The sequence below is a fragment of the Amblyomma americanum genome, chromosome 8, assembly GCF_052857255.1.
Source record: "Amblyomma americanum isolate KBUSLIRL-KWMA chromosome 8, ASM5285725v1, whole genome shotgun sequence".
Classification (NCBI taxonomy): domain Eukaryota; kingdom Metazoa; phylum Arthropoda; class Arachnida; order Ixodida; family Ixodidae; genus Amblyomma; species Amblyomma americanum.
Window position 1 is genome coordinate 25374726 of NC_135504.1, and position 17001 is coordinate 25391726.

Consider the following 17001-nt stretch of genomic DNA (forward strand, 5'->3'; position numbering starts at 1 on the left):
GTCGCGCGCTCCACTCGAGACCGGCCGTGGAAGTGTAAACAAACCGGCTTCTTAGGCGGGGTGCGTTGCTGCAGCCGTCGGGCGTTCAGCGCGACGCATTTGGCGATACCTACGAAATATGTTGCATACGGCTGCAATGCCCAATATGTAAAGGGAAGCAAACTCGGATTTTTTCGCTTTCCGAGCGCTTCCCGGGACAGCCTTCGACGCGAAGCGTGGATAAAAGCAGTTCGCCGGCTCGACGATCGTGGCCGCCTTTGGGCACCGTCAAGCACGTCAAGACTGTGCGGGAATCACTTTGTGACAGATACGGACGAGGTACTGTGTTTAAATGCGTGTGCAGTCTATCACGAAGTGTTTTATTCATGGGCAGGAAGGCCTCGAATGTCACCGCGGCACCCAGACTTCGTTCCGACGTTTTTTGCTTTCTCAAGCAAGAAGGCCGAATGGGCAAGTGCTGTGAGCTGCTTTCAACGCGCGATGGAGCGGGTAACGAAAAAGAAACTACGAGAGCATTCACGCATGGTGCTAAAATTTTGTCATAATCTCCTATGGAAACTTCCTTGTTTATGCCACTACACCCTGGCCAATCCCCCCGTGTGGGTATGTGCCATGTATTAAGAGGCAGAAGAAGAAGGTGCGTTATGCGTGTGTTTGCATCATATCCATGATGAATAGCGCTGCGTGGTATCGCCGGAATGACTCAATGTGCGCCTCTCGCGCTCGTCTTTATGGACGCGCATGCTTGTTTAACTTATGCAGTGGTGTGCTGTGGGAAAATACAGTGAAATGCTAGCAGAGCTGCTTTGTTGCGAGTACGCTTGTGCTTTTATAGCTCGTGTAGTTATTCTACAGCGCTTGAGCACAACGATTGCTTGTGGAAACTGTTGTCCCCAGTCGTTTTCTGTGCTACGGCGTGCACGATGTAGTGTCCACCTTTCATGGATGGTAGGCATATACAGCGGAAGACGCCAACCTCACTGATCGGGGATATTTCATTGAACATTATGTTCCGAATGTAGCCTTCATCTCTGAAGCGGCGGCCCTTGCTAAGCTGGTGTTCGCATCGCATGCCGGATGATCGGAGATACTGAAGAATTTGCTCTTCCGTGGGCACTGCAGCCTGCCTCGGACTTCGCACCCAGCCATCAGTCAATCCTAGAAATCCTCCAGGTACCAGGTGCTGCCCAGGACACGCCATCGTCGACAGATTCCAACAAAACGTGCTCCGGAGCGGCACTCAGTCCGGCCAGGTTGGGCGCGCAGTACCCTACCAGTGAGCTTCCAGCGTTGAACGCGAGGTGGCAGCAGAGGAAAATGAAAAATGCGGATTGGGAGCATGCAAGATAGACAACAACGCATGGCAGACATCGTGCAAGAATACGCCAATTTGCGGACCCAATGCGCCGAAAAAGAAATTAAATTACTAATATTTAGGAGGAAAAAGCACTCAGACCCTGGTATTATGTTTCTGGAGAGGGGGGGGGGGGGGCGCAAATTCAAGAGGTACCAAATTTGAAGATCTTAGGTCTTTTAATAGACAGCAAGGGCAACCACAAAGTAAGTGGCGAGAATAGTAATTGCGGGTTCAAACCACACGTTCGGACTTGGAGAAAAAGACGCCATTAAGCTAATACAGACTTTTTATTGTGAGCAGGATCACTTACACAGCCCCGTATTTAAAATGGAAGAAAAGTGCGACTATCGAGCTGGACGTTCTAATAAGCAAAACACATAAAAGAGTTATTGGTATCCCGGTCAACGCGGGAACAGAAAGACTACTAAACATGGACATTCACAACGTGGTAGATGAAATTACTAAAGCGCATTTTATTATTGAATGAATCATTGAAGCAGGAAGGGAAGGGGCGTATTGAATATAGACTAGGACTCCTATGAATTTGGTCGACGGAGAACCGGGAAGAGATGGAAGAACAACATACAAGCAAGATCGAGGTGCGGCCCATCCAGAGGAACATGCACCCGGAATGCCATAAGGAAAGATGGATTATGGATTATGTGGGTTTAACGTCCCAAAGCGACTCAGGCTATGAGAGACGCCGTAGTGAAGGGCTCCGGAAATTTCGACCACCTGGGGTTCTTTAACGTGCACTGACATCGCACAGTACACGGGCCTCTAGAATTTCGCCTCCATCGAAATTCCACCGCCGTGGCCGGGATCGAACCCGCGTCTTTCGGGCCAGCAGCCGAGCGCCATAACCACTCAGCCACCGCGGCGGCTTGCCATAAGGAAAGAAGGAATGGGCGAAGGCCATAAGGAAAACCTGGGGCAGGTTGGAGGAGGCAATTTGTGTGAACGCGGCTGCACCGGTCAATAGGGTAACAGACACGGAATGCACAGATGCGGAAGGGAAATTCGTTAATGGGGCATTCGTTCGATGTCAGGGAATCGTTAGGCGGAGAAGGTGGCGTTCGTTTTGGCAATGGTCTCCTGAAAGATCTTATACGTAATTCCGGACTTCCAGACTACACGTTGGAACTATACAACAGGGAGGAGAAGTAAAACCGCAAGAAGAATACTGCGCGGTAGAAAAGACAAACCGTTTGAGCCCATAGTGATACGGACCCCAGGACATTCTTCGGCGAATGGAAACGATGACGCCCACGTCATCGCCCGCACGCTATTACCATGGGCCCCCCAACATTAGGAGGAACGTAATCATTCAGGGCCGTTATTAAACTATGGGGAACTATTGCAGTATTTCAGGTTAACAAGAAAAATTTAGGGGGACACTTAAGCTCCGCCTTAAGGTCATCACACGAAATTTGTTAATCGTTATTTGCTACTTTCTTTCTTAATTAGTGCCTCTTTATAATTACGCACACTTAATAGCATACATCAGTAGGCCTACTAGACCGCGTGGTACACAAGACACACAAGGTCTACATTTAACCAAGTCGAATGAATGTGAGGCACACTCGTTCATTCGTTCCACATTCCATTCGTTCATGGAAGGGAAGAAGCTGGAAGTGAAAGAGAAAGAAAGAGGTGCCGCAGCGGAGGTCTCCGGAATAATTTCGACCGTCCGGGGATTTAAATGCACTGACACCGCACAGCACACGGGCGCCTTTTGCGTTTCGCCTCCATCGAAACGCGGCCAACACGGCCGGTATTAAACCCGGGTGTGCGCACACTGTGAAGTGATTAAGAGAGCGGTGAAGTGGGCAGCTTTCGAAAAACAGGAAACATTTACTCTTGCTCTCGCTAAGTTTCGCAACTTCAGCAGCACAGCGTAAGAGTATAGTCAACAACATTTGCTGGCGGAGGCAAAATACTGGAGGCCCGTGTATAGTGCGATGTCAGTGCACGTTAAAGAACCCCAGGTGGTGGAAATTGTCTGAAGCCTTACACTACGACGCGTCCCTCATAGCCTGAGTCACTGTCGGACTCTTCCTGAGTCATTGAAGAAATATTATAAACAATGAGTGAAGCCAGCGTTTTTTCTTTTCATGTATTTTTGTGTGTTTGTATGCGTATGTAAAAGAGGCTTGGTGCTCTGAATATTGTTGCTCTATGTACCCATTTATGTATTTCTAATTTCATGAGCTTTTATATGTATGTAATTAATTTTAGTTATGCCTGCAATTTTCTTTGAAACTGAATTGCATGGATCCCAACTAGCTTTTAGCTAGGGATCCAGATGCCTTCACAAGCATGCCTTGTATGAATGTTGAGAAATAAAATTGAATGAATGAATCAATCAATCAATCAAATCCGTAAACCGAACATTTTCTGATGGCGGTAGAGCATCGAAATAGGTCGAATCTTTCCTCTGAGGGAAATCACACATCACTGCATGCTTTACCTCTGTGGCCAGCACATTCGAAAAAAGCGAACAGTGCATTCACATATGCATATGGATGCGTCACTCTGCGCCTAACGTATACAACACTGCTGCGTTGTTCTTCCTGTTGTTACTAACTGCGGTACGCAAGGGCTGCGCCCATGACAGTGCATGCGCACACTGGTGAAAAAGGGGGGGGGGGGGGGGGGGTAAGCTTCCTCCACCCTTTTGTGGAGAGCGCAGCAATCTTGTCCCTCTGTGGAAAGCTGGGAATATACAGTAATGCTCGTTGCATGCGGAATACGACGGGTTGATTGGCCATAAACCGAGTAAGGAAAAAGATAACCATCAGAAATTTCATCATCATCATCATCACCAGCCTGACTACGCCCACTGGAGGGCAAAGGCCTGTCTCATGCCTTTCCTCTCCAATTAACCGTGTCCTTTGCCTGCTGCGGCCACAGTATGCCCGCACACATCTTAATCTCATCCGCCCACCTAACTTTATGCCGCGCCCTGCTACGCTTGCCTTCTCTTGGAATCCACTCTGTTGCCCTTAAGGACCAGCAGTTATCTAGCCTTCGCATTACATGCCCTGCTCAAGCCCATTTCTTCCTCTTGATTTCGACTAGGATGTCATTAACCCGTGTTTGTTCCCTCACCCACTCTGCCCGCTTCCGGTCACTTAACGTTACACCTATCATTTTTCTCTCCATGGCTCGCTGAGTTGTCCTTAACTTAAGCTGAACCCTTTTTGTTAGCCTCCACGTTTCTGCCCCAAAGGTGAGTATCGGTAAGATACAGCTGTTGTATGTTTTTCTCTTAACGGATATTAGGAAACAGCCATTCATGATTTGAGAGATCCTGCCTTATGCGCTACACCCCATTCTTATTCTTCTACAGTCATTTCCCTCTCGTGACCCGGATAAGCGCCACTACGTGCCCCAAGTAGATATATTCCCTTACCACTTCCAGCATCTCGCTACCAATTGTGAAAGCTGCTCCTTTGCTACACTGTTGAACATTATTTCGGTTTTCTGCATGTTAATTTTAAGACCTACCATTCTGCTTTGCATAACTCCTTTATCATGCTTTGCAGCTCATCTCCTGAGTTACTTAACAAGACAATGTCATAAGTGAATCGTGAATTACTTAGCTATTCTCCGTTAACTCTTATCCCCAAGTGTTTCCATTACAGACCTTGGAAGAGCTCCTGTAAAAAGGCGGTAAATAGCATTGGTGAGATCGTGTCCTCTTGCCTGACACTCTTCCTTATTAAAATTTTATTGCTGAAGTTTATGGAGGGCTATGGTAGCTGTGCAGTCTTTATAGATATCTTCCAGTATTTTCACATAAGACTCCTCCACACCCGGATTCCGCAATTCCTGTATGACTGCTGAGGTTCCCACTCTGTCAAATTCCAGGAGATTAATTGATTCGAAGGTGTGGCGCTAGTAGGTAAAGAATTTCAAGGTTTTTGGTGCTATAGCATTTAAAATGGTGACCTAATCGCCGGTGAGAACCGTTACAAGGTTCAAGCTTTTGAATCAGTGTTTCCAGTATTCCAGTAGATTGAAGCATTCAAAGATGTGAAGCTAGTAGGTAAAGAATGCCAAGGTTTTTGGTGATAGCATTTAAAATGGTGGCGTAATCGCCGATTAGAACATTTAAATGGTTCAGGCTTTTCCTCGCAACGTCTGAGCAGTGTGGAGAAGCTCAGTTAAAACTTCATCACTGGTTAGATTTCGCATTTCCGGCGCTTCGCTCACACCCGGCCGTGCCTCGTCGAATGCCGCCCCAGGCTTTACCATCTGTGGCGTTCGCTTTCTTGCTTCGAGTAAAAGTTTCTGCGTTGAAAGTCTGTCGCCACCATTGTAGACGTCACCACGACCCAGGCCTGAAGAAGGCTGATTAGCTTTCCAATGGAAAACACGAACAGTTATTTTTCAGAGGCATATGTACACAATGTAGTAAAATGTGTTAGAATGGTTCATAGTAGTAACGCTGTTTTGTTAGATAAACGCACCAGGGAGCATAGGATCACCTCCTATTTCGAATAAGCGTATCATGTGCGAAACCGAGGAAAAAACTGGTAGTAGTACAAGCGGCTGAATCTGTATGCATGAACATGACGGCGGAGGCGCTACCAAGCTCACTGTTCTGAGATATATTGTTTACTGCATTCGCTATAGTTGGCACAAGAAGCATCCAATTTGCTATACGAAGGATGATAAATTCACACGGACCAAAGAAATCATATATAGGTGTCGATCGCAGAATAACAGTTGAATTAGGTAGCCTATCTACACAATTAGCGCCTTAAATTGTTAAGGATAAGAAAAACAAAAGCCAAATTCGTGGCGCAGGCGCAGGACATAACGTACATAGTGAGCATGGCTTTCGTCAACAGTTTTATAAGACGAAATAAATTTTGTGTTCACCTAAACAACACCCGCGCAGTGCACGTTAAACAACCAGCCAGCGCCAAGGGCAGGTTAGCAGCAGACGAATGTGTCAGAGGAGACAAAATGGGCTCAAGATCGGGCGTGCTTTTTAAAACTTTGCATACAAACTCTTCCGACCACACAGGTAGTGCAGCGACATCTGTTATCAGCACTGCCTGGCTACATACAAGAGTTGATCGCTAATGGATGGCGCTTCTCGATTTCCGACTCTCGCAGCCGTTTCTCGTCGGCGAGTGAGGAAAAGGTGGCGAGGGTGGGTGCGGCCGCGGGGCGGCTCTGAAAAGACAAGGTCTATTTTCTGCGACTTCCTGTCTGGCCTCTAAAGTCACGCCGACACAGGAGAGTGTAAACACAGGCGCGCACAAAAAAGAAGACGCGGCCTGCCCGGCGTTATACATCTTCTGTCACACGGTTCAGCACTCGAGTCCGCGAACCCATTCTGAGCATAAAAAGAAAAAAGAAAGCAGACGAACTCCACAAGCAACGCACGCGCTAGGCGGAGTCCGCCCCACCGAAAATAACTTTTCGCCTCAGACCAAGGTACCGCTATAGTACACGCCGCGAGTAAACCGTACCCTTTCCGAGAATGAAAATGGCGCCTCCGCCGGCTTGGAGCCACGTGGTCGTCTAGCCCGCGTCCTGCGATTGGGGCGATTAGCGGGTGCTGTTACGATTGGTCGGGCGTGAAGCTTGCCGTCGTGCGTGGCGGAGCCTATCTCCGAGAGGGCAAGCGTGCCTATGCCACCGGGATCGTTCTCGGAAAGGAGCGGGCCGTGGGGGGAGGAGGCGCGGCAGGCAGCGCCATCTGGGGGTCGTCTGAGGCCGCTCGGCTGCTACTCGGCGCCTATCTCCTCGTAATCGGCGCGGCCTCAGTCGACGTCCTGACACGATGGCGTGCGGTAGCGGGAGCGCGTCGACGTGCCACTGCACCGTGCTCCTGCTGGCCTTGCTGCTCCAGGGTTCAGTCAACTCACTGTCCGTGTCCGACCTCTTCCCTTACGGGGTCAACCAGGACCAGAGCCTTCCACGGGAGAATGATATCAGCTCGGCCGAGGTCCAACTCAGCAGCCCTATCACCTTTTACGGCACCGAGTACTCGACGCTATATGTGAGTCGGCTTCTTACTCCCGCATTCCTCGCGTTTATCGCGGATTCTTGCCGTGCTGCACATGCTTCCGCTGGCAGGGCACGCTGCGTACAGTGACCTGGAGGTTTCAGCAACGCGGTCTTTTTGGTCTCACGGTTCCCTGTCACGGTGCGACTCGGCAAACGTGGCTGCACGTTTGCGAGATGCCAGATATGCAAGAACGTGGTTTAGGAATCGCCATACGTGGCTTAACGTCATACAGCGACACGTGGGCTGTGGGGGCTCGGGGCTAATTTTGAACACCTGGGGGTCTTTAACGCGTGCGCTGACGTCGCGCAGTACACGGACGTCTTGCATTTCGCCTCCATCGAATTCGTGGATGGGATCGAACCCGCGTCCTCAGACACAACAGCTGATCTACCGTGGCAACGAGTGATATACGCGGCACTGTGAAATGAATCTGGGGAAGATGGAAACTAACATTAACTCGAAGTTCAAGAGGGAAAAAGCCACGGTGAAATTCTGCTTCATCTCTGACTGACGTGCATTACACGAAGAGGTAAGGTTGAAGGTCTAAAAAATTGGCAGTGATATTTGTGGCAACTTAAGAACATCGCCAGAGGGCGGAGCAATATGTTGCTTTTGAAAACAAGGACTGCACATGTGTGCCTATATGGGGAATAGTGGATTGTTTTGTGCGACTGCTTTCGTCAGACACGCCCCCCGCTTGGCACGCATGTTATGTACAAAAGGTGATCTATCAGGCTGCTGTGGGGGAACAAAATACGGGATGCTGAAAATTGAAAATGCCTTCTCCCGTGTCTGCGGTGTTCTTGCTGCGTACAGCCATGTGCGAACATGTATTTATGTGAGTCACACATAAAGTAAAGGGAACACGGTACCTGCATACCGTCAACAGAAAAGCTCTCTTACAATAACAATACAAAGAAACCTTTAAAAGAAGTAAGTTAGCCTACGATAGTGGGGCCCTTAAACAATTCTGTTGGGTCTCTGCCATTATATTTTTGTATTTTGATATTCTGTGATAAACTTTAAAACATACACGTCTCAGGTGTATAGAATGATACCAAGCTGACATACATATTCACACATTTCCTGACATGACTGAAAGTTTCTTCACTTGCCATTATCGTTTCATTTTTGGCTTGGAAGCCTACACGTGACCCTATGTGCGCCTAACATCATTTAATTGCATCCATAAGGGAAGGATGAAACGAAAAAAAAACATAATGGACTGGGAGGCTGTAGCCACCAGGAAGCAGTAACTACACTATCGCAACGCTATACGAATTTGGTGTGCCCTGCAGATAAGGTAGACAGTAGGCAGAAATATATATATAATATAATTGGTTTTGGGGGAAAGGAAAATGGCGCAGTATCTGTCCCATAGGCAGAAATGAAAAGAACTACTTCCAGGAAGTCCACAATTCGTAGAGGAACGCTACTAGTTAAGTACTCACTCTCTGCAGCTTCTTCAGCAGGCCCTGCGATTCCTCAATGCTGAAGGCAACACAGCATTCTACGTGGAGAACGCTGGAAACACTGTATGGGAGCCCTGCCTGACCGCAAATCGCTGTTGTTATTGAGTTTATCGCTGAGCAAGTTGCAAAAGGGCCGTCCGCAGAGAAACGTTCAACGGCGTTGCTTGTTGGCGTACTTATAGGCTAATCTGCACTATCTCAGCCGCTCCACTGGAGCAAGAATCCAAGGCCGAATCTAGCGCGTCCGCGCACAGCACATCCATCCGCACTGCGCGCACAGCCCTGGCAGCGAGCACTATTCCTCGTGCCAGTAAGCGTGCCTCCACACGTCCCTTCTTCCAGTAGCTCCCCCTCGAAGAATGGCCCGCGAGAGTACACTTCTTCCATCTGGTTGTCGTTGTATGGGAACCGGCTCTGAATGTTTTGCGTAGACTGGTGGCAGTCTGCCAAGTGCACGGATGGCCGTCAGGGCTGATGGATTCACCCGCGCTGGTTAGTTTTCGGCCCCAGATGCAGACTTCTGATGGTGGGGGTGGCGAGCAAGACGTCCTCATTTGCCGTGGAATCGAGAAGAGGAAGTGGGCTTGGGGAGGGAGTGCACTGCTCAGGGGAGGTAACTGGTGGTCCCTCAGGTTGCATAATAATAATGATTGGTTTTGGGGGAAAGGAAATGGCGCAGTATCTGTCTCTATATATCGGCGGACACCTGAACCGCGCCGAAAGGGAAGGGATAAAGAAGGGGGTGAAAGAAGAAAGGAAGAGAGAGGTGGCGTAGTGGAGGGCTCCGGAATAATTTCGACCACCTGGGGATCTTTAAAGTGCACTGACATCGCACAGCACACGGGCGCCTTAGCGTTTTGCCTCCATAAAAACGCGGCCGCCCCGGTCGGGTTCGAACCCGGGAACTCCGGATCAGTAGCCGAGCGCCCTAACCACTGAGCCACCACGGCGGGTCTGTCACATATAATAGAGAGTCTAAAATAAAATTATGAAGGAAAGAGGTGTGAAGAAGGCGAAGAGGTTGGCGATAAGGATGACGTGGATTAACCGAAGACTAAAGAAGATGAAGAAACATTCGTTGAGGTGGAGAGAGTAGCACAAAAAAATGTTTTTGCAGAAAATAAAGGCGCAGTAATTGTCTCAGTTATGGATGGGGACTCCAACCAAGCCGTCAGGGAAGGGATGGAGGGTGTAAAGTTAGGTAGAGTCACCTCAGTGGAGAACTGTCTACGAATCAGTTTCGACCACCTGGGTTTTTTTAACGTATACTGGCAACGCACAGCACGCAGACGTCTTCGGCCAGTCGCCTCCACCAAGCCACCACGGCGAAAGCGTGGGGCGAAGGCTGCTCTGTGAGAGGAGACGGTGGAGAAGCTAGTGTGGACGCGTGAAACATGCGGAGAGAAATGCCAACTATGCCACGCCCCTCGACCGCACCTCATTTCGTGGCAACATGAATCAACGGCAGCCAAGGACCTCAAAAGGCAAGCGGTGCGTGGCATTGGTCCCAGGTACTCGCAAAAGTCCCGTCTCCAACTTAATGTTATGACATCCATTAATCGTTCGGGAGGCGCCATTTTGGGCCAGAAAGGTTGCGCCGACTACCGCGGTGTACAAGTTTCTAAATTCAGCTGTCATATAAGGATTCGATGCCTGGCAGCAGTATTGAAGTCTTGCACACCAAGGGCCCAAAAATGCCCCTTTCCGCAAATACAGCATGGTGGTGCTGAATTTAGCCGTGATCCGAAATGGCGCGGTTGTCGCCACCCTGACACCTATGTGCGTGCTTCGATACACGCGCTCCAGCGCCAGGCCCACGTGCATCGAGGCACGTTAGCCCCAGTGTATCCGGTGACTCTACTCTAGTGATGTCAATGACTCTTGTAGCGCGCCTACGGGACCTCATGTGACGTGGCCCGTGACGTCCGGGAATGCAGCAAGTGGGAAGAACGCCGGTATTCTTCATTTGTAGAGCAACGCGACTCTCAGATAACTAAGACAGATATGGGTCGTTCCCCTGAGGAGGCACTTCTAAATAGCGCCGATTCAACGCCACTGTCTTCGTCTCTCGTCTGCCCCGTCAAATGCGCGCTAGAAAATACCTACTCGCAACCAAACTCGCCGCATCGCGCGTACGTCTGCTTTTCTCTCGCGCAGTCGCAGAAGGGTTCATTGACGAGGCACTCGCACGGCGCGCGTGGCTTCCAGCAGGACACGGCGGAGAATTCTCGCGAGCGACCGATAAAGGTCGGCCGCTGAGTGCAGCCACCGCTCCATATTTTGGCCCGCATCGATATCTCGTCCAACACTCGGAGCCGCGGGAGGTTCCCGGCCCCTTATCGGCAGGGCCCTCGAGGCGCCTGACGCCGTCTGACCGTCTCTTCTCCAAAGTGGGCGACGTCTCTCAGGCACGGGCTTGGCGTCGCGTTCGAATCTTTACAAGATTTCTCCCTTCAAATTGGAAGGAGTCTTAGGTGTCGGGCTAACTGGTTTAAATAAGGAAGTAATTATTCATTAGTATTCACCCAAGCGCAGCCAGCCGTATGGCTGCAAGGGAGAGCTGTACGCCTTCGACAGATGCAGTCCAACCTGGCTACAACGAAACGGGTTATAACGAAATAATGGATATACCGAAAAAAATGACAATTCCCTTTGCAAAGCGCGGTCAACAAGGGCTATAATGAACCTACGGCTGCAACGAGCAATTGCCGGGTCCCTACAACTTCGCCGGACCGAAGCGGTGGTCTCGTGGTCTGAGCATCCGCCTCGCATGCGGAAGGTGCGGGGTTCGATCCCCAGTACCGCCAGGTACCCACCGGTGATACAATGGGTACAAGCTTTCCCCTGGTCTGGGGCTCGCCTTATTTAGGGTGAAATGCTTGGCAAATGGGCCTTTGAACCCACCTTGAGTAGAAGATGGTTTTGGTTTGGTTTATGGGGGTTTAACGTCCCAAAGCGACTGAGGCTATGAGAGACGCCGTAGTGAAGGGCTCCGGAAATTTCGACCACCTGAAGTTCTTTAACGTGGACTGACATCGCACAGTATACACGGGCCTCTAGAATTTCGCCTGCATCGAAATTCGACCGCCGCGGCCGGGATCGAACCCGCGTCTTTCGGGCCGGCAGCCGAGCGCCGTCACCACTCAGCCACCGCGGCGGCTTTGAGTTGAAGAGTAGAATAAAATACACTGTGCCATGCCGCTCTTTGTCCACAGATGCTCTTGCGGCATCAAAAATCCATCATCATCATCATCATCATGATCATCCAATTTCGTTATAACGAAGTTCAACTGTACTTCGTCGTTAAAGAAAATGTGAAAACATTAGTGACGTTTCTCTTAAACTGCGAAGTTTCTGTGGAAGATTTGCAGCTATTTTTTGTAGCCTTATGGCTGCACTTTGGTAGATGCTAATGAGCCATTACTAGCTTCAGATTTTACTCCACCTTTGGGAATTGAACACGTTGGGCTAATTGGTGTTGCAGCGTGACAATAGACCGCTGGATGATTACCATGAAGACAAGGACAACATTACAGACATTTATCATTGCGTATAGGCGTATTACTGTAAACTTATACCGGTTTACCGGACGCCGGCTGCGCGCGTGCAGTAGCCTCACCTGGTTCCGTCCCTGGTTCCGTACCTGATTCCACCTGGTTCCGTCACCGCGCATGCGCAGGAGGATTCCGGCAATCCGGTGCACTCTGCGCTAGCAAGCATCCGCTATGCTAAATGTCTGCTATCTGCAAAACTTACTGCTTGCCGGTTCTTTTTTATACCTCGCAAATAGTAGAGCCCCAGTATTTCTTGTAATATCTTATGCGCACTGTTCCACGATGGAAAGACTAGCGCTGAAAGTCATATGCCACGCCCTCCTTTTCTTTTCGCACTGAGTGACGGACAGCACCAAGTCGTTCTTCACATTCCTATGCGCCTTGTATGACCTGGTCGGTAAGAATTTCTCGCGGAATATCGACCACGAAAGGTCTCTGCAAAAGAAGCCGATGTGAGGATTCAATAGGAACCAACATGAACCTGGTTAATCAACAGAAACCGGACCACTCAAGCAGCTCAGTGTTTCAGGAGGCTGGTAAGACAGCCAGCACCTTCTTTGATGGTAGCACAAAACAAAGTGCGATGGGTCGCCGTGGTACACTTTTTAAAACCGACCCGAGGTCTTCCATCATCGAAAACGAGCTCCCATAGACGCGCGCCGCTGTCACTAAGCGGTGCCACATGCATGGTGGGCTGGCCAGACGCATGCGCAGAGCAACCGCTCAGGGTGCGACTTTTTCCCCACCTTTGCGTGCAGACAATATCGCAGCAACACACCGCTGAGCTTTTCGGCCAAAACGCCGTGCGACATTGCAGAGAGACAGATAGAGAGAAATATCTCAGTCATCAGCAAATGGGAAGGAGGGGCCTAGCAGGTAGGATAGTCGCATTATGGCCGGGAGTCCCTGGACCTCGGTGACCTCTATGGCTCGCTCTACTGCCCGAAGTTGGGTCCCCGGGTCGGAGCTAAGAAGCATGGCTTCCCACTGCTTGGAATTGCGGAGTTGTATAATGTCTGGAGGGGGTGGGTCCTTCAGACAGTCCCATATAAGAGCCACATCTAACACCCAAAGGGAACTATCGACCGGCGTATATGTAAGTGAGAATATACTACAGGGCAGGGGAACGAGTTACTCTGTACTCGGCACCAGATAATCACCCGAACCTTACACCGCAGACTGGCGCCTTATTTCAGGCACACAGTTACAGTCGGCGTCTCCGCCCCGAACGGCTCTGCTGGCATGGGGGGCACGACGGACTTCGGATTATCCGAGATCGCGATTCCAAGGGCCAGACGACAATGCAATGGAGGCCCGAGTGGTTTCCCTGCAGTACCCCAACGGGAAACGGGCACTTGAATCGCCGAAAGGCGCAGAGTCTGATATCGTATCTGCGCGAGATATTCTCTCATGATCCCAGCGACTGTGTCAGAAGGACGCGGCAAGCCGTGCCCTTTGCGCCAGGCAGGGGCAGCTAAATGTTTATGTGTTCAGTGTAAAAAGCAGCCGTACACGAGGTCGACAGTTCCGCGCAATGTCTTGCATACTGTGTGCGTCAGTCATTATTAGGCCAGTGTGATGTAGCCGCTATAGAGGCGAATGTCTCACTGGAGAGTCACAACGCTATTTGCATGCACTGCACTGCCGCTCCGCAAGCGTCTGTATTTCGACGTGTAACGCAGAAAGGAGTAAGAAGGGAGTAAAACTGTCCTCTAGCGCACACCCTTTTCTAAAAGGGAGTACGCTATAGGACAGATCACTTCGTTTTTTACTCCCATTTAGGAGTATTTAATGTCTAGAGTGTACTGCAAGGATGCTTACACATGCACTCGGGCGCGGCGTGAATGCATGTACTCTGTGAATGTACCCAGGTATTGAAAACATCGGACAAAAGGCATGAAGTTACAGGATTTTCTCACTAATGGCACTTTCTTTGATGAAATGTAAGAAATCTGGCGGACTTATTAGCTAATTTGGAAGATTTATGAATGTCTAAGGACGATGAAACAGCGGACAAATAAGCAGGTGTATAGAGTGAATCAAGAGAAAAATTCAGCTGCTTCATCAGCTACCAGCACATCTTTTTGACTACAAGAACTGTATACTATTATGCCCGTACCCAGAAATACCGGACAAAAGCATTTTTGAGCGGGAAACCGTTTATCAAGGCATTTTTTTTCATATTTTTCATATATATTTTCAAGATTTCACCTTAAGAATCAATATATGCGCGCAGATCATTCGACGGCAGCCTTGTATTTTTTTTTCTAATCACGTTTTCGCTAATGTCAAAAGCGTTCCCAATTGATTTTCTATGCCAGTAATAACTATTCGATACGATCGCTGGAAGCACTTTGAAAGAAAGATTTTGCTACATATCAGAAGAATGGACCATTACCTTTAATATTTCCATACCAGTGCCTTAAAATCTTCCAATTTTCAGTTTTTGCCCGAGAAAGCTGGGCTTGTTTTGGTTAACTTTTTCATGAGCCCAGGTGGACTCCAGGTGGACTCTCAGGTAGACTTTCAGGTGGACTCCAGCACCCCTAGAAACTGACAGTTCGACCTTGCTTTGATGAACATGTCGGAAAAAACCATTTCTGCGATAATATCACTAATTCATGTAATTCTGTGAAAAAATGATAGTAAATACAATATTAGCATTTTCATACTCTGTACCACAGGTGAGGCACTGGGCGTCACATGGTTAAGCGAGTGTTGTGGTATCCCGGTGGAAGCAGAAGAAACATGTAGGTAGGATAGGATAGGATACACTTTATTGCTGTAACAAGGTCTTTCGGTCAGACAGAGGTCTTCGTCTTCAAGCAGATGTTTCCCTCCGTCTTGCAGAGGTCGGTGCCCCTATTCTAGGGCACCGCTGAGTTTGGCCCCTCGCTGGGCATGGATGACCAATCCTCCTTGGAGGATTAGGTTGCCGCTGGAGAGCACACTCTCCCAATGTAGAGTAGCATGGTTGGTAAATTTTCAGACCACTTGTCAAGCCTACGAGTAATCTCTAGAGATCAACGTGGGCAAGACTTCGTTCTGCTAATGGCGGCCATAACGATATCGGTAAGCGGACACAGCTGAATCTAAAACGACGAGTCACCAGTCGAATCTAGCGTGGTGGCTCGCCGTTCGAGGCATCTTTGCCGCGGCTTAGAATATCTCGCCCCAAAGGGAATATTTTTGTGCGGTACGCGTTGAGGAGATCACAGCCGGTCACATGCCGAAAGGAAACCAAGGGTCGTATCTTCCTTCGGGGCTCACTCTGAAAAGTCAATTCGCCAGGCCCATCTGTGCAAATAGCGGTATAGGCGCTGCGGGTTTTGCTTGGTAGCAAATTTTTGCTAAACAAGAGAGCACAGGCTTTCTTTGAATCCTGCTGGAACCCGCCGATGTGGCTCGGTGGTTAGCGTGCTCTGCTGCTGAGCCGGACGATGCGGGCTCAATCTGGACCGCAACGGCTCTTTCGCCGCTTCAACAAGCCCGTCTTGCTGGCTGGAGCGAGTAACAATTCTTTGTAAGGGGCACATATAGGTCTAGTTTTGAATACGCCTCGAACCCACTTGTAAGCATTACTTTTCGGTCTCCCGGGACACAGCGTTAGTGTTATGTATGCTGATTGACCCTAAAACAAAAACGGTCTACGCAGTTCTGTGCACAGTCATGTGCAAAAGTTTGTGGGATGTAGATTAGCACACAAAAAAATGCGTTGCCTTGCTGCTCAGTCAGCTGGAATTTTTCCATAGAATGAAGCATACTTGTTCCCTTGTGCATCAGTAATCTTTGTTGACCTCCTTTGCTTGATCGCATGAAAGCAATTTTTTATCCGTGAACCTACATCGAGCAAACCTTGGCCCATGACTGCACACAGTCTTGCTAATTAACCGCCGTGGAAGACATTACGGTAACGCCTCCTCACAGCCAACCGTTATTCTCCGAACAAAATTTACGGCGTACTATTCTGGCAACAGATATTTCGTCAGATCACGCGATTCCAAACCGGTATCATGATACCTGCCATCACGGAGGAAGGCATGGAGGAAGAAAAGAACTCGTAAGAGGTGGTTACGTCACATTTTTTGAAGTCGGATCCCCTCTGCTCCCCCCCCCCCCCCCCCCACTTGGCCGCCGTCTCTGCGCGCTTGCGCATGCGCAGTATGCATTGCACCTGACGACGCCGCTGTGCCCAGCGTTACTATGACTGAGCCATCGGCCAAAGACTCCCAGTAGTCCTTGAGAAAGGACGTGACTTCCGGCACACTTTCTGGTATGCAGCTCGGATAGCGAGGGCCTCACCTGAGTTTTCCTTCCTCCATGGAGGAAGCAGAGAACTCAGGAGAGGCCGTTACGTCAGGATTTTTAAAGCCGGAAGTGAGGCCTTCGTCTCTCTAGTTGGCTCGTTGGCTAAGCGCGCTTGCGCATGCGCCGTTTGCGCCGCGAAGATCAAGGCGAGCAGACGACCTCGCGCCGCGCCTGACTGCCGGCAGCTGGCAGATGGGTCGACGGGTGATGCAGACGACGCCGCTGCACGGTTAGCCACAGTCCAACAAGTCGTTACGAAAACACGTGACTTCCGGCAGA

General features: G+C 49.7%; 1 protein-coding gene across 2 annotated transcripts in view; it reads left to right on the forward strand.

Annotated features, from left to right (window-relative positions):
- Nucleotides 1–6991: 6991 nt before the first annotated feature.
- LOC144101161 (nidogen-like) overlaps nucleotides 6992–17001 on the forward strand; it is a 37813-nt gene continuing 27803 nt past the window's right edge. Inside the window, exon 1 of one of the 2 annotated variants that reach the window (XM_077634206.1) lies at nucleotides 6992–7379. In XM_077634206.1, coding sequence (XP_077490332.1) covers nucleotides 7161–7379 — 219 coding nt within the window. In that variant the 5' untranslated portion in view covers nucleotides 6992–7160. The remainder of the gene's footprint in view (nucleotides 7380–17001) is intronic. The other variant, XM_077634207.1, reaches the window with a different exon arrangement.